This window comes from Geotrypetes seraphini, chromosome 8 (genome assembly GCF_902459505.1).
Source record: "Geotrypetes seraphini chromosome 8, aGeoSer1.1, whole genome shotgun sequence".
In the NCBI taxonomy this organism is placed as follows: Eukaryota; Metazoa; Chordata; class Amphibia; order Gymnophiona; family Dermophiidae; genus Geotrypetes; species Geotrypetes seraphini.
Window position 1 is genome coordinate 109674689 of NC_047091.1, and position 23077 is coordinate 109697765.

At 45.7% G+C, this 23077-nt stretch overlaps 1 protein-coding gene across 3 annotated transcripts in view; it reads right to left on the reverse strand.

The window, feature by feature from the left end:
• The window catches only part of PIAS4 (protein inhibitor of activated STAT 4), a 129116-nt gene that overhangs the window by 92833 nt on the left and 13206 nt on the right, over window positions 1-23077 (reverse strand). For all 3 annotated transcript variants that reach the window (XM_033954594.1, XM_033954595.1, XM_033954596.1), the window contains exon 3: window positions 1785-1869. In XM_033954594.1, the coding sequence (XP_033810485.1) occupies window positions 1785-1869 (85 nt within the window). The remainder of the gene's footprint in view (window positions 1-1784; window positions 1870-23077) is intronic.

The window sequence follows — 23077 nt, forward strand, 5'->3', positions numbered from 1 at the left end:
GCCCGCGGGGACAAACCTGTTCACCGTTTCCGCGGTCGGTGAATGGCCTTGTCCCCGTCACCGCAGCGACTGCTATTTTTCTTCCCCGTTTTCGGCGGTGACCCGCGGCTTAAATGCGGTGGCCGCGGGTAAACCGTCACCGTGTCATTCTCTATTCCTATGCTCCTATCCATACCCACAATCTTCCTCTTTTTGTATCTCCTTGTGTTCAGCTGCTCCCCTTATTCCTTTACACCAAATTGTCTCACCCTCTCTTTTCTCCCTCCCTCCACTGTGTTAAATATTTCACTTGCATCATCCCCTTGGTTCAGCATCTCTTTCCCTTCCCTCTTCTCCTCCCTGCAGGTCCAGTACCGCTCTCCCTTCTCTCAACATAGCCCAAGGATCCAGAACCTCTTTCCCTTCCCTCTAGCCCCTCCTCTAATGGGTCCAACATCTCTCTCCCTTCCCTCTAGCTCCAGATCTGAGCCGCAAATTCAGTACCTCTCCCTTCCAGCTTTAGGTCTAGCACCTCTCTTTTCCCTTCAGTTCCAGTCCCCCCCCCAATCAGTAGCTCTCTCCCTTCCCTCCAGCCCCAACCCTCCCCCCCATTGGTCCATTACCTCTCTTTCCCCAGCCCAAATCCAGCACCATCCTTCAGCTCTAGTTCTGAAACAGCCAGCACCCCCCACCAGCAAATACATTGATAGTGGCAGGCGACATCCCCAAACACAGGTCAGCATCTCCTCCCGAGCTCCCCTCGCAACTACTACTCGAATGAGCCAACCAAGCTGAAAAATCTTGAGCAGCCTTCTCAAGAGGCCTTCCTTTTGCTGATGACCCCCTCCTCGATGTAACTTCCAGTTTCACAAAACCAAGAAACATCAAGGAGGGACTCATTGGCAGAGGAAGGCCTTGAACAGGCTTCTGAAGATTTTTCATTATCCACACGGCTGGCTCCTTCAGGTAAAAGCACCACCACACTGAAAAAACTTCAGAGGTCTGCTCCAAGCTTTCCTTCAGCTGACGAGTCCCTCCTTCAGTTTTGCAAGCAGGCTTCTCAAGATTTTTCAGCGTGGCGCAGCCGACTCGTCCGGGTAAGGTAGGTGTGAGGGGAACTGGGGAGTAGATGCTGAGCCGTAGGGAGAGGGAATGTTGTCACGCTGACCTTGGTACAATTTTTGCCACGAGAACAAGGCCGTTTACCACTCTTGTGGGGAAGTGGAAGACCTTGTTCCCATTCCCGCCTTAAGTTGGCTATATTGTTTCCCACAACCGCAGTTCACCGCGGGAACCCTTTACCGTGTCATTCTCTACTTAGAAGGTGGGTTGGAGTTTGGAATTGAAAGCATCAAAGAAGTGGGCTTTGAATCTGGATTTGAATACTGTCAGTTCTAACTACATCCTAAATACATAAATATAGGAGTTTGGCAAAAAGGAAAACTTGAAATAGAACCAAATTCATGGTAAGAAAATGTCAGATTAATACTGCAAATGAAATATAAAAAGGTAAGAGGCATTCTTCTCACACAGATCAATCTGTGCCAACAAAATAAGATTTGCTTTGCTCTCTGGTTCTCATACTACTTATTTGCTGGACACCAATTTTAGTCAAGTCAAGAAAGGTAAATTTTTATAACAGGAAGTAGTTTAAAAGTTGGTTCAGGACAGTTTTCCTTTCAATCTTTCCTTACATACAAGCTAAAAGTAGCAGTCAAATGATTTATAAAAGCACTTTAATACAGTAAGAATGGCCAGTTCCAATGCAAACTGAGAAGACAAAAAGCAGAAAAAATGGCTGGTACCTGGAATTTCTAATCAGTTCCACTTGGCGTGGAGTCAATGCAAAAATACATGGACTGTCCTGCAGCTTCTCATTATTCTGAGGGACTAGAAAGAAGGTGAGGAAAAGCAGACATTATATTCCAAGCAGTACACTGTTCATTTCCTGACATTAGTACCTAATGGCAGCCTAATGACTTCAGAAAAACTCACCAGTCCTAACACCCAGACAAGAATGCTCCAGGACTGAGATGAGGCAGGAGATGAGGGCATTTGTGGGACATGGACTCTTCAGCTTATTTCTCAGAATGGGTTCCTAGCTGCTTATCCATTCTATTCATCTTCCTTAGACCCAACATCAAAATTTGATGACTTACAGCCAGTTGAGCTTTACTTAAAGGGATGGTGTAACCTGATGTGCCATTATGAAAGCACTGTCTGCAGGTACTTTAACTCAGATTTTGTATTATAGGTCAAAAGGTTAAAGTATATATGTACTTTCCCTTTTGAAAAAAAAATTACCACAGGTACAAAGTTACTTTAGATTTTTTTGCACCTTTTTTTCTCCTGTGGACAAGGTGAAATTATGTCATAACTGTTAATTTCCTTTCCTTTAGTCAGGCTGTATTGTGCTGAACAAGCAGGCATTATCACTTCCTACCATCTGACGGTAACTGAACTTTTCCAGTAAACTCACGGTATAACCTGCTGGTGGCTCAGTAGAAAACTCCCAGTATGCATCTGCCAAAGCAAAAGATCTCAAGTACAACACACACACGTCCCATCAACCACTGCAGCTTTTTGTAACATGAGCCCCAACACCACATCTGTGGCACTCTTCTTTCTCTGCTTCAACAGATTAAAAGAAAAAAGGAAGAACAAACTTTTTCTCTCATAAAGGCAGAGCAGTCCAAGAGCCCCGCATCCAAGTATTCCGAGGGCAGGTCTCAAGATGATGCAGCCAAACTAAAGGAAAGGAAAGGAAATTAAACAGATATGACAAGAGTAATATCAATGCTAGTCTCACACTTGCAAACACACCCAGATGATCCCCAAGCCTTTCGGGATAATGTTTTATGGACAGGCAATCAAAAGTGGAATTCTTTGGACATCATAGGTCTCATTATGTCTGGTGTAAAGCAAATAGCAGCATTTAATAGCAAGATCATCATACCAATAATCAAACATGGTAGTATTAGTGTGATGGTGTGGGGATGCTTTTCTGTCTCAGGACCTGGAAAACTTGCCATTATTGAAGGTACCATGATTCTGCACTGTATCAGAAAATTCTTAAGGAGACTGTCCAGTCATCTTGTTCATAGCTTGAGTTAAGAATAATTGGGTTATGCAGCAAGATGATCCAAAACACATGAGCAAGTCTACATCTGTATGGCTAAGGAGAAACAAAATTAGTGTTTTTGGATTGGCCTAGTCAAAAATCCTGACTTATGTATGCTGTCACAGAGGACCTGAAACAAACAGCTCAGGCTTGAGAACCTACAAATGTGTCTGAAATAAAGCAATTCTGGAAAAAGGAAAATAAATAAATAAAGAGTGGGCTAAGATTACTCGATAGTGTTATGAACAATTGGTATCAAATGATATGAAGCATCTGGTTGCAATTATTGCTGCTAAAGGTGATGCAACCAATTATTACACGTATTTAACACATATACACTCTTCTTGTCTGCAAAATGTTAATCAAGATGGTGTTCAATCATAAAAACATTAAAACTCCCAGTTAACAAATCAAGGAAACAGCAGCACTTTCACCGCTTTCCTAAACTGCAAATCCAACTCCTCCCCTCTAAGTAGGCAACTATTCCACTCCAACACAGCCCTCATCTTAAATGTCCTCTTTCACCATACTTCCTTTCTCTTAACAGCTGCATTACGAAGTGCCACATGACTTCTAGAGGAGGAATGAAAAGGATATGTAGGCACATACTATACTAATCACGATGGGAGAGTCAGTGTTGACAGAGAGAGACACACAGAGAGACAGAGAGCGAGAGATGGTAGATGTGTGTTCTGCCAGAGCTGGTGTTTGTGAGTATGAGCTAATACCTAACAGAGAGGAATGTTGCTACTCTTTGGGTTTTGGCCAGGTACTAGTGACCTGGATTGGCCACCATGAGAACGGACTAATGGGCTTGATGGACCATTGGTCTGACCCAGTAAGGCTTTTATGTTTTTATGTGGCTATTTATCACACACAGTTTACACTGAGCAAAATCGAGTGAAAAAGCTTGTTTAGTTTTCAAAAAGTACCTAAGGCAATTAAGTGTAGAACACTAAATGTGGCATATGATGCACATATATAACCAAAAGGAGAAGTAAAGACCTCAAAGAACCCCCGGAGTCCAATCAATGGAAAGACACCAATTTGGGGTTTTGAGTACCATCACTGGTCAAAACCTCCTTTTTGGATAATGTTTATTTTTATAGAGAAATTTTTTTTCGGTTTTTAATAATTTATGATTTTTGAATTAAATCTTTTATAATATATTAAATATGTTTCAATAAATATCACTTCAAGTTTCTCCCATCTTTGATGAAGAGACAGAGCTGGCAACGAAGCAAGATTAAACCATAAAGCTAGATATAATATGTTACAAAAAGCACAGTTACTTACCGTAACAGGTGTTATCCAGGGACAGCAGGCAGATATTCTCACATGTGGGCAATGTCATCCATGGAGCCCGGATGCGGACAGCTTCACAAGCAGACTTGCTTGTAGAACTTTAGAAAGTTTGCGACAACCGCACCGCGCATGCGCGACTGCCGCACCACCCAGTGCAGAGCATGTGTCTCCTTAATTCAGATAGCTAGCAGTGAAGCCAACCAGGGGAGGTGGGTGGGTTGCGAGAATATCTGCCTGCTGTCCCTGGATAGCACCTGTTATGGTAAGTAACTGTGCTTTATCCCAGGACAAACAGGCAGCATATTCCCACATGTGGGTGACCTCCAAGCTAACCAAAATGGGAAAGTGGGAGTGTTGGCAACTTAGGAGAATAAAGTTTGTAAAACTGCCTGGCCGAAATGGCCATCCCATCTGGAAAAAGTATCCAGACAATAATGAGAAGTGAATGTATGAACCGAGGACCAAGTGGCAGCTTTGCAGATTTCCTCAATAGGAGTAGGTCTGAGGAAAGCCACTGATGCCACCATGGCTCTGACTTTGTGGGCTGTGACTCAACTCTGTAGATGCAGTACAGCCTGAGCATAGAAGAAAGAGATGCAAGCAGCTAACCATTTGGAGATGGTGCGCTTGGAAATCAGATGTCCCAACTTGTTTGGATCGAAGGAGACAAAAAATTGAGGTGCAGATCTATGTGGTTGAGTGCGTTGCAAGTAGAAAGCCAAAGCACACTTACAGTCCAGAGTATGAAGAGCTGATTCTCCAGAGTGAGAATGAGGCCTTGGAAAAAACACTGGAAGTACAATGGATTGATTGAGATGAAATTCTGAAACCACTTTAGGTAAGAATTTAGGATGAGTACGGAGGACCACCTTGTCATGATGGAATACTGTGAAAGGTGGGTCTGCAACTAAAGCTTGGAGCTCGCTGACCCTGCGAGCAGACGCGAGAGCAATGAGAAAACCCACTTTCCAAGTGAGATATTTAAGATGAGCCGAATCCATTGGTTCGAAAGGAGGCTTCATCAATTTAGCAAGAACAACATTGAGATCCCAAACCACTGGAGGTGGTTTGACATTAAAAAGTCCTTTCATAAATCTGGAAACCACAGGATGAGCAGAAAGGGATTTCCCTTCGATAGGCTGATGGAAAGCAGCAATTGCACTGAGATGGACTCGAATGGATATGGATTTTAGGCCTGATTGAGGCAAATGGAACAGGTAATCCAAAACTGAAGACAAGGAGGTAGATTGAGGCTCCTTGTGATGAATGGTACATCAAGCAGAAAATCTAGTCCATTTCTGATTGTAGCACTGTTTAGTGATCGGCTTCCTAGAAGCATCTAAAACGTCCTGTACAGATTGAGAAAACTGTAGAGTTACAGTTAAGTTGAGAGGTACCAAGCTTTCAGGGGTAGAGACTGCAGGTTGGGATAAAGTAGAGACCCCTGACTCTGTGTAAGCAGAGAGGGAAAAAGTAGTAGAAGCAGTGGCCCCCTGCTACTGAGTTGAAGTAGAAGGGAGTACCAAGGTTGTCTGGGCCACTGAGGAGCTATCAGAATCATGGTGGCATGTTCCTGTTTGAGTTTGACAAAGATGAGAGGGAATGGAGGAACGCATAGAGAAACTGATTCATCCATTCCAGTAGAAAAGCATCTGCCTCAAATCGGTGAGGAGAGTATATCCTGGAGCAGAACTGAGGCAGTTTGTTGTTGTGAGGAGATGCAAAGAGATCTATCTTGCACTTACTGTGGAGATAAAGTGTAAGCGGTGAGGAGTGTTTAGCTGCTGTGCCTAGTGCTCATGCTCCACTATGCGGGTTGTTCCTGCTTCCACATCTCAGCACTACTACAAAGATCATTTTGAATACTACATTTTCAGATAAGTGATGGTATTTTGATTTATTATTAAGGACTGTTATAATCAATAGTGTATTTCCACTTATCTTGGAGGTTGTTTTTTTTTTTTTTTTTTTTTACCAAGGATGTGTCTGCTGGTTTCAAAGTTGGTATTTTGAGACTGGCTTGTCTATATGGGAAGTTTTTTTGTTACCCCTATTAGACACTGAGGTTTTTTTCTCCATTTTTGATGTATGGATGTTTGTAGTGCTGAATCTAATTGGTTGCTGAAATTGTTGTCAAGGAAGACACTTTGTGGCAGAGATGAATGAGAACAGCCTGACGTTGTTGAGAAAGGAATGCTCTGAGTCAGACAGTGTCCAGAAAAACTCCAATGACCTGCAAAGTCTGAGAGGGCTGGGACCTGGGAAAGTTGATTTTGAACTCCAAGCTTTATAGGAACCACTTAGTCCATTGGATCGCTACAATAACCCCTTGAGATGTTGAATCTTTGATGAGCCAGTTGTCTAGGTACAGGAACACCTGGAGCCCATGGTTCCGAAGAGCTGCTGCTACTAGAACTAGGCACTTGGTGAACACTCTTAGAGATGAAACCAGGCTGAAAGGTAGCTCTCTGTACTGAAAATGCAGATTCCCCACCCGAAATCTGAGGAACTGTCAAGAGGCTGGATGAATGGAAATGCGAGTATAAGCCTCTTTGAGATCTAGAGAACATAACCAATCGTTCTGATCTAGAAGGGGGTATAATGATGCCAGAGACAGCATCTAAAATTTCTCTCCGATAAGAAATTTGTTGAGGACTCTGAGATCCAAAATGGGTCGCAGATCGCCTGTCTTCTTCGGAACTAGAAGTAACTGGAGTAACTGCTGTTCTGGGGGAACTTTCTCGATGGCACGGAGATGAAGCAGAGCTTGAGCTTCCTGAAGAAGAAGGGCGGTCTGGGATGGATTGGAAGGCTGACCTGGAGGAACCTGAATGAAATGAAGAGAGTATCCTTCCCTGATGGACAGCACCCAGAGGTCTGATGTAATGATCTCCCAGCGGTGGTAAAAATGATGGAGACGATTGCCAATGGGAAGGGGAGAGGACAGAGGCAGAACAATGGAGGTTATGCTCTGTATTAGATGGTCAAAAAGGCTGAGAGGCCTTAGGTGCAGCAGGAGTCTGAGGTTTCTGCTGCCTCTGTTGTTGTTGTGGTTGTTTCTTAAGAGGCGCTCTTGTAGAAATGAGATGCTCTCTGTGGAAAACGCCTCTGGTAAGATGGAAGAGGTCTGAAGCCTTTAGAGGTAGAAGGCTTAGGCTTAGGACAAGTGATGGAAGCAAACGATTTCTCATGTTCAGACAATCGTTTAGTAGCTGCCTCGATGGAGTCATCAAACAGTTCATTGCCTTGACAAGGAATGTTGGCCAGATGATCTTGAAGATTAGGGTCCATGTCTATAGTGCAGAGCCAGGCAAGCCTGCACATCGCCACTGAAAAGGCAGCGACTCTAGAGGAAAGTTCACATGCATCATATGAAGATTGAAGGAGATGCATGTGGAGTTGAGTCAGAGTGATGATTGCTGAAACCCTGGAAGATGGTGTTGAGGAATATATTTGAAATATTCAGTCAGTGTGTCAACCAAATTGCTTGAAGTAAGAAATGAAAACAAAATTGTAATTCAAAACTCTAGTTGTCATGAGAGCATTTTGATAAAAAAACGGCGACCAAACTTGTCCATGGTACTGCCCTCTCTTCCAGGAGGGACAGTTGCATAAGCTTTGGCAGGGTTGATCTTTTTCAGAGAAGATTCCACAAGAAGGGATTGATGGGATAACTGAGATTTCTCGAAGCCCTTGCAGTGGACCATCCTGTAATGAGACTCCAGTTTTCCTAGGACAGCAGGAATGGAATAAGGTGTTTCAAGATTTCTCTTAGAGAATGACATGGGGAAAAAATCTGTCCCCGTCACTGCACCGTCCCCGGCCCACCATCCTCTGCACCGCCCCCTCATCGCCGTTCCTTTCACCGCCCCGTCACCGCCACCCCTTTCACCGCCCCGTCACCACCACTGCCATCCCATTCACCGCCCCGTCACCGTCCCCGCAGCATCCATATAAGCCTTAGTACTGCAATATTTAGCTTATTCCTTTCTTATAAATCAAAGTTCTGGCTGCTGAACTTGAGAAAGAGATGTTCAGCTGGCAGGGCTTTGTTTATAAATTTTTATCAACACAACTAATATACTACTTTATCCTAAAGCAAAAAATAAATAAATAGAATTTTTTTTTCTACCTTTGTTGTCTGGTTTCTGCTTTCCACATCTTCTCATTCAATTCCTTCCATCCACTGTGTGTCTTTTCTCTGCGTCTTCCATTTGCTGTTACTGTGCCTCTCCCTTCACCCCCTCCCACAATTGATCTAGCACCCATCTTCATCCCTCCACTCCCCCATAGTCTGGCATCTGTCTTCTTCCCTTCCAGCGTCTTCTCCCCACTCTGCCTTCCATATTTCCCTTCAGGGTCTGTTCCTCTCTACCCTCTTTCAATGTCTGTTCTATTCCTTTCCACCACCACCCTTCCCTCCCTCCTTTACCATCTGTTCCTTTCTACCACCCTTCTTTCATATCTTCTATCAGTCCCCCCACCATCACTAGCAGTCTCTCCAGGCACAGTGGGAAACGCAGCCAGGAGCACTGGCATAGATGAAGGGGTGCATCCTGCCCCCTCTCTGCAGGCTCACCCCCCCTCTCAAGAAGGACAGAGAATGTCGACGGGGTACATGAAGCCACCCAACCAGTCAAGTGGAGCAGCACATGAACCTACGAACCACCAGGGGCGGGACCAGCAGCAACAGTTAATCTTCCTGCTGACCCAACTCCTCTCTAAGCGGACAACACTCCTCCTAATGCCCCCCTTTAGAGGGAGCCACGCACAACAACATGGCGTGTTCCAGCGACATGCCATGCACCTAAGCAATGGAGGAACAAGCAACATACCAGCCTCCAGCCACACCCTGAGTTACTACCCACAAAAATAAATAAATAAATAACAAAAAAAAAATTAAAACCCCACAAAAAACCCACAAACGAGGACTTACCCCATGTTCCTCCAGAAACTCACAGCCTTTCTCAAGATCCACATGGGTGGACCACCAGTACCCAACACAGATTACTACAATGGCTGAACTACTTCAGGCAGGCGGTGGCGATTCCAATCCACAAGAACTTCCTGGACTGCAGAGACAAGATTTGGCAGACTCCCTCTTCAGGGCAACCAACATCAAGGAGACTGGGACTGAAGTACCAGATCTTTCCAGCCCAGGGATTCAACAACCCGCAGCAGCCATACATGGACATTGCGGTAGCCTTGGTGCTTAAGAGAAACAGGGCAGCACGACCCCCCTCCAACGCCCAGTCAGGGAAGGACCTGAAAAACCCTGGATTCCACGGGGAAAAGACCTTCGAGGGCGCAATGCTGAGCACACTAATTGCTGCGCTCCAGTTCCAGATGCAGCTTTATCAGGAGGCCATTGAGAGAAAATAAATAAAAAAATAAAACAGGGACTCCAGCTCACCACCGAGCAAGTCCACACTGGCAGCAGTCTGTGCCCCAGCGCTCGCAACTGTAACATAACTGCTAAGCAAACAAGCACCGCCCGAGGGGCAGGGGCATCCAAGGGCAGGGGCATCCAAGGGCAGCCCTCTCCCCAAAACAAAAACAGAACCTTGATCACCCTCCGGCCAGCAGGATCAGATTGTCTGCGAAGGCTTGGCCCAGGATCACCATCGACCAGTGGGCCCTCAGCATCATCAAGCAGGGATTCCGAATTCGTCTCCACTCCCGCCCCCAGAGTGGTCGGGGCACCCTCCATCTGACGACCCAATTTTCCTGCAGCAAGGAGAGGACCTGCTTCGGCAGAATCAATAGAGGCGGTGCCGAACAGAGGAGATCACCAAGGAGTTTTTACTCCAGGAACCCCCGCGTCCCCATGGACAAGGACAACGCTCGATCCTGGATCTCTGCAAGCTCAACAGGTGCATACACAAGGAACGATTTCAGATGCACTCTCTGGGTACAGTCTTGGCCCTGTTACAGCCCGAGTATTGGCTAGTATCCCTGAACTTACATGATGCATACACTCACAATTTCATGAAGGGACTGTCCAATCTGCACCCACCGGTCAGACCACCACCGCCCGGATTGGACCTCAACTTGGTGCCGCATCAGCTCACCTCGACCCCTTCAAACCTTTGGGGGAGGCAGATCCCGTATTCCTGGCCGGGAAAACCCTGACCTCCATCGCATCGGCCAGATGAATCGGCGAGATCCAGGCCCTGGTCCATCACCCCCCGACACACTCCTCCATGAGAACAGGGTGGTACCCAGAACCCACCCCCGATTCTTGCCGAAGATGGCTTCAGTGTGCCTCCCGGTACTCTACATCCCCCCACAGGGAGGCACAAAGCCACCTCAGCGACACCTCCTGGACTGTGTGCGGGCCCTGACTATGTAACAGACCAGACAAGCCTCAATTGTTCGTCTCCTACGACCAAAACAGACCAGGACTGCCGGCCATCAAACGCAGGCTCTCGCGCTGGATATCCAAGTGCATCCCCTTCACCTATAGAAGAGAGCAGCGTCAACCGCAGGTGGGAGCCCACGCCCACCAGCGCAGAGCCATAGCCACCACAACGGCTCATCTGCACCACACACCAATAGGGGACATCTGCGATGCTGCCACTTGGTCCTCCATGCACACCTTCACCAAGCACTACTGCCTTGACATAGCATTCCACGCTCCAAATGCTTTTGGCTGAGCAGTCTTGGAAGTCGCTCTTCCCTCCCGGGAGGGACAGCAACCACTAGCACAGCCTTGACAAACACTGATCAAGTAGGAGTTATAAATATCGACAAACACAGATCAAGTAGGGTGTTATAGATATTGATTAAGTAGGTCTTCCAGCACTCCTGTCTAGACTGAATGTGGAATATGCAAGTATGAATTGTCACTGTTGACCAGTTGGTTTCTCACTGTTCATTGATTGTTATTGACCAGTTTCACTGTTCTGTATTATTGCTCAGTTAACACAGCGCTTTATCAAAAAACCTTGTTTCCACAACTTCACCTGCTTCGCCTGATTACCCTGCCCGGCTCGGCCTCCACAGCCAGGCGAGGGATGCACAGAGCACTAAGGTGCAGGTCCAGTTGGTACATCCCTCGGCTAGGGAGTCATCCATATGTGGCTGACTCATCCTGCTTGTCCTAGGAGAAAGTGTAGTTACTTAACTGTAACGTAGGTTCTCCGTGGACAGCAGGATAGTCAGCCACACAACCCACCCGCCTCCCCATACGGCCGACCCGGCCACAGCTAGGAACATCCTGGGGATTAGGGGGAAGCAGGGGGAAATGGGTAGGGCTCGGGCATGCCCAGTGGGGCCCGGGCACTGCATGTGCTCAGAGAAAAAAAAAAATCTCTCTGAGCTATTGGAGAGCTTATCCGCAAATTGGGAGCTGTTGGGACAACACCCATATGTGGCTGACTATCCTGCTGTCCACGGAGAACCTACGTTACAGGTAAGTAACTACACTTTATTAGCTTAGGTAGCTTATGAATGGCATTATATTTGTGAAATGTGCCAAATATTATGCTGGTCTTGTTAAACAATTAGAGTTTCTGTTATTAATCAAAAATGTATGCATTAAATAAAAATTACTGCATGATGTTATAGCCATTTTTTTAAAAAGCGTAATTCCTAAAATTCTAGGCATTTCCACAAATTTGGCCACTAGTATATACTGTATATAAAAATTAGATTATACATTCAGACTCAGATTGTCTATAACTAATTCCAAACAAATATTTTAAGAGCTTTATGAAAAGCTAAATAATAATCTAGTTGTCTTACTAAGAGGTAAATAGTTCCAAACTTTGAAAAGCAAATGTGTTTTCTAATTGTTTTTTTTCCTTGGAAATATTCTTGACAGAAGGATAATTCTGCTTAAAACATGGACTTCTCTCAAATGGCAAATTTTTCTGTAAACTTTAAATAGTTTGTCAAATCAATGAGAAGAAAAACCATAGAGTGATTTATAGACTAAACAGGCTATCTTAAATTTAATCTGAGGCAATGAGGCCTCCTTAACAACAAAGTTGCTCTTTCATACCTTTATTTGCAAACAACAACAAAAAAAGTCTAGCTGAGGTGGTTTGAAATACTTGCCATCTAGTCAACAATATAAAAAAGAATTACAGTAATCCAAATATGGAAATAGTATGGATTGAGATAGCACTCTAAAATAATAGAAACATAGAAAAATGATAGCAGATAAAGGCCAAATGGCCCATCTAGTCTGCCCATCCACAGTAACTATTCTCTCTTTCTCTCTCTGAGAGATCCCACATGCCTATCCCAGGCCCTCTTTAATTCAGACACAGACTGTTATAGAAACATGACGAACTCAACAAGCTAATAGATTGTAATTGTCTTTAAAAAAAATTGTCTTGATAAAGAATTCAGATGACATTTAAAAATCAAGCTCTGAATCTATTAAAACACCAAGAATTCTTGAGTTATTCTCAGTCGTAAGAGCCTTACCTATATCCAAATATAGAACCTTACAGGACAATTTTTCATGATCTCCAAACTAAATAAGTTTCATTTTAAGTCTATTAAGCTTCAGAAAATTCTTGATGGTCCAGATATCTATTTTCACTATAAATTTGTTTCAGATAAACTGATGGATCTTCAAATTTTCTAATAATTGGACAAAGCAGAAATATATCATTGGCATAAGAATATACAATACTAAAACACTGAGATCAGTAGAAAGAGAATCTAAGGCTCTCATATATACGTTGAACGATGTGAGTGATGGAATTCAAAAAGTGCTATGCTAAATTCTAGATAAAATCGTGACCTTTAAAAACTTGATAAGTTCTACTATAAACTTCAAGAATTCCTCTATCCAGTTCAAACAATTATTACTACTGTAATTCTCAAATCAATTAACTTATATAGTAATGAGCGATCAATTGTATCAAAGGCCACAGATATATCAAACTATAACTACTTGTTTCCCTAAAATCAGATGTTCTCTTATATCCAACATCATCTCTAATCTTAAAGTTTCTATGTTGTGCATTGCTCTAAATCCATGTTGTATGGGGTGAAGTGAGCCTGGTAACAAAAATAATTGGTTAAGCTGCTGATTATAGTTAACCCTAGAAGTTTTACAAGCCAAAATATGCTTGCAACTGGCCTAAATTTTTCAGATTTAGTATCCATAGATTTTGGTATATAGGTCAACATTATTTACAACTCTTTACACCAGGGGTGTCCAACCTTTTGGCTTCCCTGGGCCGCATTGGACGAAAAAAAAAAATTTCTGGAGCCGCACAAACACTAACACTAGCTGATGAGCAAAAAAAAGATTGAACAGGTCCCAAATTTGCAATCACTAATATAGAAGATGTACATATCTAATAATAAATCTTCATTAAAGGGACATTGTGGAGAGGAACCCAAAAAAGCAGTAATGCTTACCCTGACTGAGTGATCCTCCACGTGCACCTCTGACAGTGGGAGCAGCCACAGGCTTCCACATCCCCACTCTGATGAGCAGGGATACGCGCTCCTTGTTCTCCCATTCACTTCTATTACAGCTGCTTTGAGCCTCTTCAGAGGTGAGCCTCATCAGAGGGGGGATGCTGAATCAGCTGTCAGGAGTGCATGTGGAGGATTGTTTAATCAGGGTAAATATTACTGCTTTTTTGGGCCTCCCACTTTGAGCTTAGGCTCCCTCAAAATGAACATTTCACCTGTTGTAGCTAGTAGGGATCCACAAGCCTCACCAACTGATAGCCACCTCCTCCCCCTCCAACTTCCAAAGTTCTGCAGCTGGCAGCAACATTGCAGAGCTGCTGCCTTCCCTCCTCCCTGCTCCCCCTTTGGCTTTCATGCATGTATGAAAGCAGGGGCAGCTTGAGGATATTGCCATTGGCTGCAAAGCTTGGAGATTTTGAGTTGCCAGACTGGAGGAAGATGTCTTCAGTTGGCAGGGCTTGGGAATCCCCACTAGCTCAAGTATTTATAATTTGCACTCAGGCGGGGAGAAACTTTGGTGCCCATCCACTAATTTTGGGCTCCAGTCCCTCCTCAAAATCAGCTGTATATGACTATGCCACTGAATACAAAAATAATTGTGATGCACATATCCCAAAGCTAACATATTCCAGTTAATAAATTCAAAATAAAACCATTTTTTCTACCTTGTCTGGATGTTTTGTTTTTCCATCATGGTCCCAGTTTCTCTTTACCCAGGGGACTAACCCTTATTGCCCACTCCACCTCCGCCGCAGAAAAGGGAAGATCCAAAGCATCAGCATCCTTATGGGACAACGAGGCAAAGCAACACTGTCAAGATAGACCTGCCCGTCCAAAACCGCATCACCCGGATCCGCATAGACATCTGCGAAAAAAGTCCGCAAAAGCTCACAGATCTCTGTCATTCTATGATGCAGCACCCCATGAGAGTCCCGAAGAGCGGGAATGTCCATTGGGCTAGCTTGCATACGCACCATTCGCACCAACAACCGGCTGCTCTTATTCGCAAAATGAAATAATTGAAACTTATAGTGCGCCCGTGCACGCATGGTCCGGAGGTATAATAATTTGTTCAATTCTTGCTGTACCTCCAAGAGTTGCACCCAAAGCAAAAACGAGGGTGTCCTGCCATAGTGATGCCTCAACATGGTTGCTTTCCTTTCTAAAGCAAGAACATTCCAATATCTCAGCTTGGACTCCTGTGCCACATAGGCAATAACTTCTCCTAGCAAAACAGCCTTTGCTGTCTCCCAATAGAGAATGGGATCATCGTGATGTTGCTGGTTATTGCATTTAAAATCATTTCACCGCTGCACCAAAAACTCAAGAAATCGAAGATCCCTGTAGAGGTAGCAGGGAAATCACCACCCCCTCCTAGTTCCCGGAGAATCACCCCAGGTCTACTGAAAATTCACCCATGTTTGGTCAGAAATCTCAATGGGGCCCATATCCACCGCCTGCATACGGGGGAGCAATTCCCGCGAAATTAGGAGGTAATCTATACAGGAAAAAGTCCCATGAGCCCCAGATAAGTGGGAGTAATCCCTTTACAAGGAATGCAGCACCTGCCAAACATCGAGCAGCCCCAAGATAGACTCCAGAAGCTTGGCCCCTGTACAAAGTTTGATAACCTCTTTTCCAGTGGAGGTAGAGCGGTCCAGCTGGGGATATGGGACCTCATTAAAGTCCTCACCAATTAGTATCAGAAGGTCCCCAAATTGCAAAAGTTGATTACGAAGCCCCCGAAAAAACCGAACTGAAGGGTTATTAGGAGCATATACGTTACATAATAAAAGGGGCCGATTATTAAGCAAGACAGAAACAATGATGTAATGCCCATTAGGGTCGCGGAGCACTCGCCGGGTTTGCAAACGGAGACACTTATGGATCAAAATAATGACTCCACCTTTCCCATCAACCGTGGGCACCTCCAAATGTGTGCCCACCCACCAGGTACAGAGCTTAGCATGTTCAGCAGAGGACAGCCGGGTCTCCTGTAAAAAGGCTATCGAGGTTTTAGAACGATTTAAACGCTGCAAAATTTTTGAGCGCTTGAAAGGGGAATGTATCCCCCCAACATTCCATGAGGTTAAAGTGTACTCCAGAGTAGTGCTGCCTGATTCAGGAAAAAAAATTTCAATTCGATTCGGCCTACTGAATTGGTTTTTCGATTCGATTTTCCTGCCCAATTGGGTGTTCTTTTTCAAACATCCTGGTGGGTTTATTTTATAGCCTCTTCACCCCCTTTACCTTCTCCTAACCACACTGGCGCTGTGGTGTGAACAAAATAAACAAACAAAAGAGACTTTTCCTCTCTCTGTTAAATCCTACCTCACGTTTGCAGTCTAACACCAGCTCTGGCAGGATACACGTTTCAAATCTGACATATTGTAATCACAAAACGGAAAATAAAATTATTTTTTCTACCTTTTGTTGTCTGGTCATTATTCAAATCTTGTTGGTCCCATGCTCTGGCTGTCTTGCTTGCCAGGGTCTCCTTCTTTCTTCTTTCTCCATGCTAACCATCCATCTGCCATTTCTGTCCTCCCCTTCCGTTTCCCTTCCCTCCTCCGGAGGTCTGGCATCTTTCTTTTTTTTCGTCTCCATCCACAGATCCACCTTTTCTTAAACTACCCTTTCATCCAGCATCTCTCCTTCCTTCCCCACCACCCCAGGGTCCACCATCTCTCCCTTTCTTTTCCCAACTACCCTCCTCTCCCAGTATCTCTATCCCCCCCTCCACATCATCCCTTGTGTCCAACTTCTCTCCCTTTCTGTTCCTTCCCTCCCTAAATCCCATTGTCCATCATCTCTCTCCCTCTCCTCTATTTTTAGACCCATTATTTCTTCCCCCCCCAAAGTCCGGCATATGCACATCTCTTTGAACCCCCTTCCCTCCCTCCGTGTACTTCTACACCAGGGCCCCCCTCCCCTGAAGGTCTGTCCCCCCTGAAGGCCTGTCCCCCCCATCCCTGAAGGCCTGTCGTCCCCCCTTGAAGGCCTGCCTGTCCTCCCTGAAGGCCTATGCCACCATCCCTGGCCTGTCCCCCCCTTAAAGGCCTGCACCCCCCCCCCAAGGCCTGTCCCACCCCCTGAAGGACTGCCCTCCCAGGTCTGCCTGTCCCCCCTTTGAAGGCCTGTCCCCCCCCTTAAAGGCCTGTTCACCCCTTGAAGGCCTGCATCCCCCCCAAGGTATGTCCCACCCCCTGAAGGACTGCTCCCCCAAAGGACTGCCCCCCCCAGGCCTGCCTATCCCCCCTTTGAAGGCCTGTTCCCCCCCCTTAAAGGCCTGTTCCCCGTTAAAGGCCTGTTCACCCCTTGAAGGCATGCAACCCCCCAAGGCCTGTCTCACCCCCTGAAGGACTGCCCCCCCCCACCCCCCCCGAAAGACTGCGCACCCTCCTGGGAAGGCCTCTGTGTTCCCCCTGGCCTCCCCGAACCATTTACCTTAGAGCTTCAGCCGAAGATCGCGGTTACAGCTCTTTGCACTGCAGTGCTTTGAGCTGTTTCCTCTGCTGCGGTCCTGCCCCTCCTCTGACGTCAGACAACAAACAACAACAAAAAAGGGATAGCAGAAAAAGGCAGAGACTGTGGATTATAATGTTCTTGAAATGTTATTCATTAAAAAATAAAATCAAGGTGAATACATCTACTATAAGGAGCAGCTGACCCTATCGGTAGCAACGGACCTGACCATAGTCAAGAAGAACACCAGAGGAGAGACAAGGCATCCTCTCGTAGCCAGACACTCTTCTGTACCTGGGCCACTAAGTGACAAGTGCCTTCCCCAGAGTCTCAAGGAGATACAGTGACAATCTCAGACACTAAAGTAGCTGATCCAACCTCTAGTCCACTCCTCCACATGCATGCACCCAAGAGTGGAAAGAAAAACTTTGAGCAAGAGTAAGATCTGCAGTGCAAACTAGCCCGCTACCTGCCACAGCTACCTGCCAGCCAGCCTGGACTAAATAAGGTACAACAGGCCACAAGCAAAATCTTGCCCCGCCCAAGGACAACCCCCCCCCACCCATCCATGCGGCAGCTACTGGGGCCAGCCGGTTAGTGATTGCAAAGGCCACACTGCCGGGGGCGGTGATCCTCCTCCTAGAGGAGAAAGACTGACGGCGGCGGTGACGGCAACTGTAGATACAGTGACTCCCCCCTCTGATCCGTGGTGGGAAGGAAGGGCCTTGGCCGACCGCCCTGAGGGACCTCCCACCGCTCGCTGCTGCCCGACTGCGGCCGAAGCAGTCTCTGCTTCCTCCGCGGGAAAGGAGTAAAAAAAAAACAAAAACCAAACTCATCCATCCTACTGGTGCCACTCTGAAGAGAACGGCGACCTCTGTAGCTCCATAGACCGACTGAGTTTATGGGATTTAGAAATCCAGGTTCTTCGGGGGGGAGGGACTTGGGAGGCCAGGTGTTGCCCCCCCCCCCACCATAGGTACCATACAGCCAACATCCCACAACTCAACTGAGGCCTACTCCTCAGGAATCTTTCTCCACTGGGGCCCGAGCCACTGGAATATCCCTAATCTGGGGCCCCGGGGACTCTGTCTCCGCAGGGGCCTGCGCCCCAGGAATTTTTCTACTCTGAGGCCTAAGCTACAGGAATCTTATTTCCCCTCTGAGGATTTCGCCTTCTTGATACAACTGAAGAAGACAGCTACCTGTAACAGACCTTCATCCCCTTTAATTTAGAACAGAAGAACAAAAGATGAGAGTAGCCAGCAGGCACTTTTATAGCTAGCCCCTGAGGCCTGTCTAAAAAAATATAGATTAAGTGTGTGCTGTCACCAAAATCCGGTACCTTGCATGCTTGGGACAACCATACTGCAAGAACACTGAACTCTGTGAAAGCAGCCATAGAAGGCAGAAGATGTGCCAGCCCAGGCTGCCACCACAAAAGGCTGTGCCTGGTGCATCTGGAAACGCTCCAGAAAAAAACACTTCCGAAGCCAAGACCTATCCATAAAAAACTTACCGGGGGCCACAAGGAGCCATGTGTAACCTATCCAGCCTGTATTAAAAAAAACACTCTTCTCATAAGGATAGACATGATCGAGACGTTTAAGTATATTACTGGCCGTATCGAGATGGAAGAAGAGGTTCTCTTTCTCAAAGGACCCTCAGCCACAAGAGGGCATCCGCTCAAACTCAGGGGCGGGAAATTTCATGGCGACACCAGGAAATATTTCTTCACCGAGAGAGTTGTTGATCCTTGGAATGAGCTCCGGGTGCAGGTGATCGAGGCAAACAGCGTGCAAGAATTTAAGAGCAAATGGGATGCCCATGTGGGATCCCTTAGAGCACAGGTGTCAAAGTCGGTCCTCGAGGGCCAGAATCCAATCGGGTTTTCAGGATTTCCCCAATGAATCTGCATGAGATCTATTTGCATGCACTGCTTTCAATGCATATTCATTGGAGAAATCCAGAAAACCCGACTGGATTCCGGCCCTTGAGGAGGGACTTTGACACCCCTGCCTTAGAGGGTTAAGCCAAGGGAACCTGTCACCAGGAGTGGGATCCCTAGGATAGTAGACTTGGGGGTGGGTCAGTAGAGTGGGCAGACCTGATGGGCTATGGCCCTTATCTGCCGTCATCTTCTATGTTTCTAAAATACCAGTTCTATACTAGAGCATCCTCCTCCCCGAACGAGAGAACGAGGGTCAACCCCCAACATAGCTTCCACCTTTTAGACGCCTCCTTTTCCCAGTAACACGGAGATCATGGCAACCGACCAACTTACTTCTGCGTCTCCCGAACAACCGGCTAACAACCCAGCAACTAAATCACCCAGTACTCATGTGCTCCTGAACTACTGGAAGGCAACAGGAGAAGTGCTTGTGTTGCAGCGCACAGGGAACTGTGCTGGCACCTGAGGTTGGGCTTCTTCTTTAAAACCTCCAACCACATCAGCCTTCTCTCTACTGGCAGGGAGGGTCGGGAAGGGACCTGAGTGGGCCCAAGTGTTGCCCTTAAAGTTGATTCAGTCTGGCCAACACCCCTAGGCTCTACTGAAGCTGCAGCAACATAAGCAAACAGCCTTCTGTCCTCAGGAGTTGAAACCAGGTACCAGAATGATAGCAGCCATGGCCGCAGGAGCTGAAAAAAACAGGAACCAGTCATCCAACCTGCTGGAGATAGAGTATACTGGTTGGCCAGGAGGCTGTGCATCCAAGATATACTCGAGATCAATTCAGTTCTCTCTATCTCCACCTGCTGGTTGATGGACATAATCCCACTAGTCTCTGGATTCATCTGCTGTTGATGACAAGGAAAAACACACTTTAGAAAAGAACATTAAGGCATATTTAGTATGGGGTGTTTTAGAGGATCGAGGAATGTTATATAAGTTCTTATTAATTTTTTGTGCATTATGCATGCTATCTTATTCTTACAATATACTGTAATGTTATGATTATGCATATAATATAAATTTCTTAGAAGTATGACAATAGGTGGGATATTAATAACAAATATTTTGATAGCAAGCCTGTTTAATTAAAAATATACCTTAACTTTCTTCCTAAAGGGTTTTACAGGTGGTCATAAAATTGCATAATGTATATAATACCCCCCCTTCAGGGCCAAAAATATATAAAAGATCAAGGTCACACTGATCTAAAATGTTGGTGAATCTTTATGACTGTAGATCGTAGGGCTTGAATGCGGAAAAAAGTGAATGTGCCAGCACAAGAGAAACTGGTACTTAAAATTCTATGCAAGCATCTGACTAATCACACTATCAACATCAGCTGTTTTTAGGTGCAATATTTTTTTTCATGGCAGTCTCTTTATCAAGTACCAATTCAATTTTCCCACTGAATGCCTCTGAGCTTGGGAGGGGAAAAAGGGAAGGCACTAGAAAAGATTCATCTTTCCTTTTCACATACTGTAGAACGAGGGTTAGAAGTCTTATGAGTCATGAGCCGATCCACCTACAGGAATGGCAAAGATTGTACATTGGGTATGACAGTCTTAAAACAGACTACTTGAAATATAGACTGCACCAGTATATATACTGTGGTGCAAGATACAGTAAGTCAGAATATTCAGGCTCATAATCTTACTTGTCTTTAAAACCTGAGGTACTACTTATGTTCAGCCATAATAGTCTCCACAGATCACAGAGAAAATCTCATCCAGTAATCTCATTCTTGGCTGCTCTATTCTCTTGACCCACATTTCAACTGTACCAGGCTGTTTAAAGAATGCAGGCTCAAACAAAATTACTAACAAAAATTAGACAAAAACATAAGAACAGCCATACTGGGTCAGACCAATGGTCCATTTAGCCCAATTTACCATTTCCAACAGTGGCCAATCCAGGTCACAGTACCTGGAAGAACCCAAATAGTAGTAACATTCCATGATACCGATCGCAAGGCAAGCGTGGCTTCTCCCATGTCTGTCTGAATAACAGACTATGGATTTTTCTTCCAGAAACTTGTCCAAACCTTTCTTAAACCCAGCTACGCTAACCGTCCTTCATGATGGGTGGAACTACAGCCTCAGCATCCTGGGGTTGTGGGTTCAAAACCTGCGCTGCTCCTTGTGACCCTGGGCAAGCAATAGCCCCAGGTACGTTATATAGATTGTGAGCCCACCAGGATAGATAGGGAAAATTCTTGAGTACCCGATTGTAAACCGCTTAGATAACCTTGATAGGCAGTATATAAAATCCTAATAAAACTTGAAACTTGTTCCACCACATCTATTACACTCTATCATAAATTGGTTCTTCCAGGTCTTATGAGGGCCAAGTGGGAATCAACTAAATTAAGCACTTATTTCTTTTTGGCAACTAGTTTATGGAACAATTTACCACTCTCAATTTTCTAGGTGTACGGTTAGGAGTTTAGCTACGAGGCCTTCCATTAGCTTGACATAAAGTGGTATTGAGGCTCATCCCTGATCATGTATTCTTTAGAAAAATATACATCTAATCAAAATAAAGACTTATAACTGAGTACAGCATTCCACACACATTATTAGGTACCAAGGACTGTGGCTTCTCATGATATTCCATATTGTAATGAGGTGGAATATCAGGTAAACAATCACTATAAACATGTAAACAATCACTATCTTCACAGAAACAGCATCAATTCTATACTCAGCATCTTTACTCAGTATATTCTATATACTCAGATCACACAAGTTTTTGAATGGGAGAAATATATTTGTAAATCAGATCCTTTATGTATAAATAAACAGGAAGCCCACTGCACCCTTTGTGGCTCAGCAGTTTCTATCTGCTCTTTATGGTTTTCAAATCAGAACCATTGCTAGGATCTGATACCACAACAACTTCTCTCCATTCACTTTATATGGCATTATACACAGCTCATAAACCCTGAGAAAGTCATGAAACCAACCTAGCCCAGTACTTGTAAAAGTATCCCCTAAACCACACACAGATAATCTGTTTGGCCCATGGGATTAAAAAAAAAAAGACCCAGCTTATAGGACACATTGGTCTGATGACACAATTTTACAGAGGCAACAGTTTCATTTGTCAAAATTGCTACATAGAGGCTAAAATAAAACCCTGGCGATTCTAAATAAAGGGAGTCCCAATGCAGTTTGGATTCTTTGCAGATTTATCTTTGGACTAGAATTGGCAAGTAAAATCTGCCCAATGAAAAGAAGCTACAGTAGGCAATTAATAGTTCTACAGTGGTGCCTCGCATAACGGACGCCTCGCACAGCGAACGCTGCGCACAACGAACTTTATGTCTTGATTCGTACAACGAACTTCGTTTCACACAACGAAGTCGCCCGAGCTGCATCCTTCCGCGCAGGCACTGCGCTTAACTGCCCTCTCTTCGCCTGGCTCCCTCTTGCCCCCCCCCGACTCCCCGACACGATCGGGGCAAGAGGGAGCCCAAGCCCTCTTGCCCCCCCGACTCCCCGACACGATCGGGGCAAGAGGGAGCCCAAGCCCTCTTGCCCCCCCCGACTCCCCGACACGATCGGGCCAGGAGGGAGCCCAAGTCCTCCTGGCCACGGCGACCCCCTAACCCCACCCTGCACTACATTACGGGCAGGAGGGATCCCAGGCCCTCCTGCCCTCGACGCAAACCCCCCCTCCCCCCAACGACCGCCCCCCCCAAGAACCTCCGACCGCCCCCCAGCCGACCCGCGACCCCCCTGGCCGACCCCCACGACACCCCCAACCCCCTTCCCCGTACCTTTCTGTAGTTGGCCGGACAGACGGGAGCC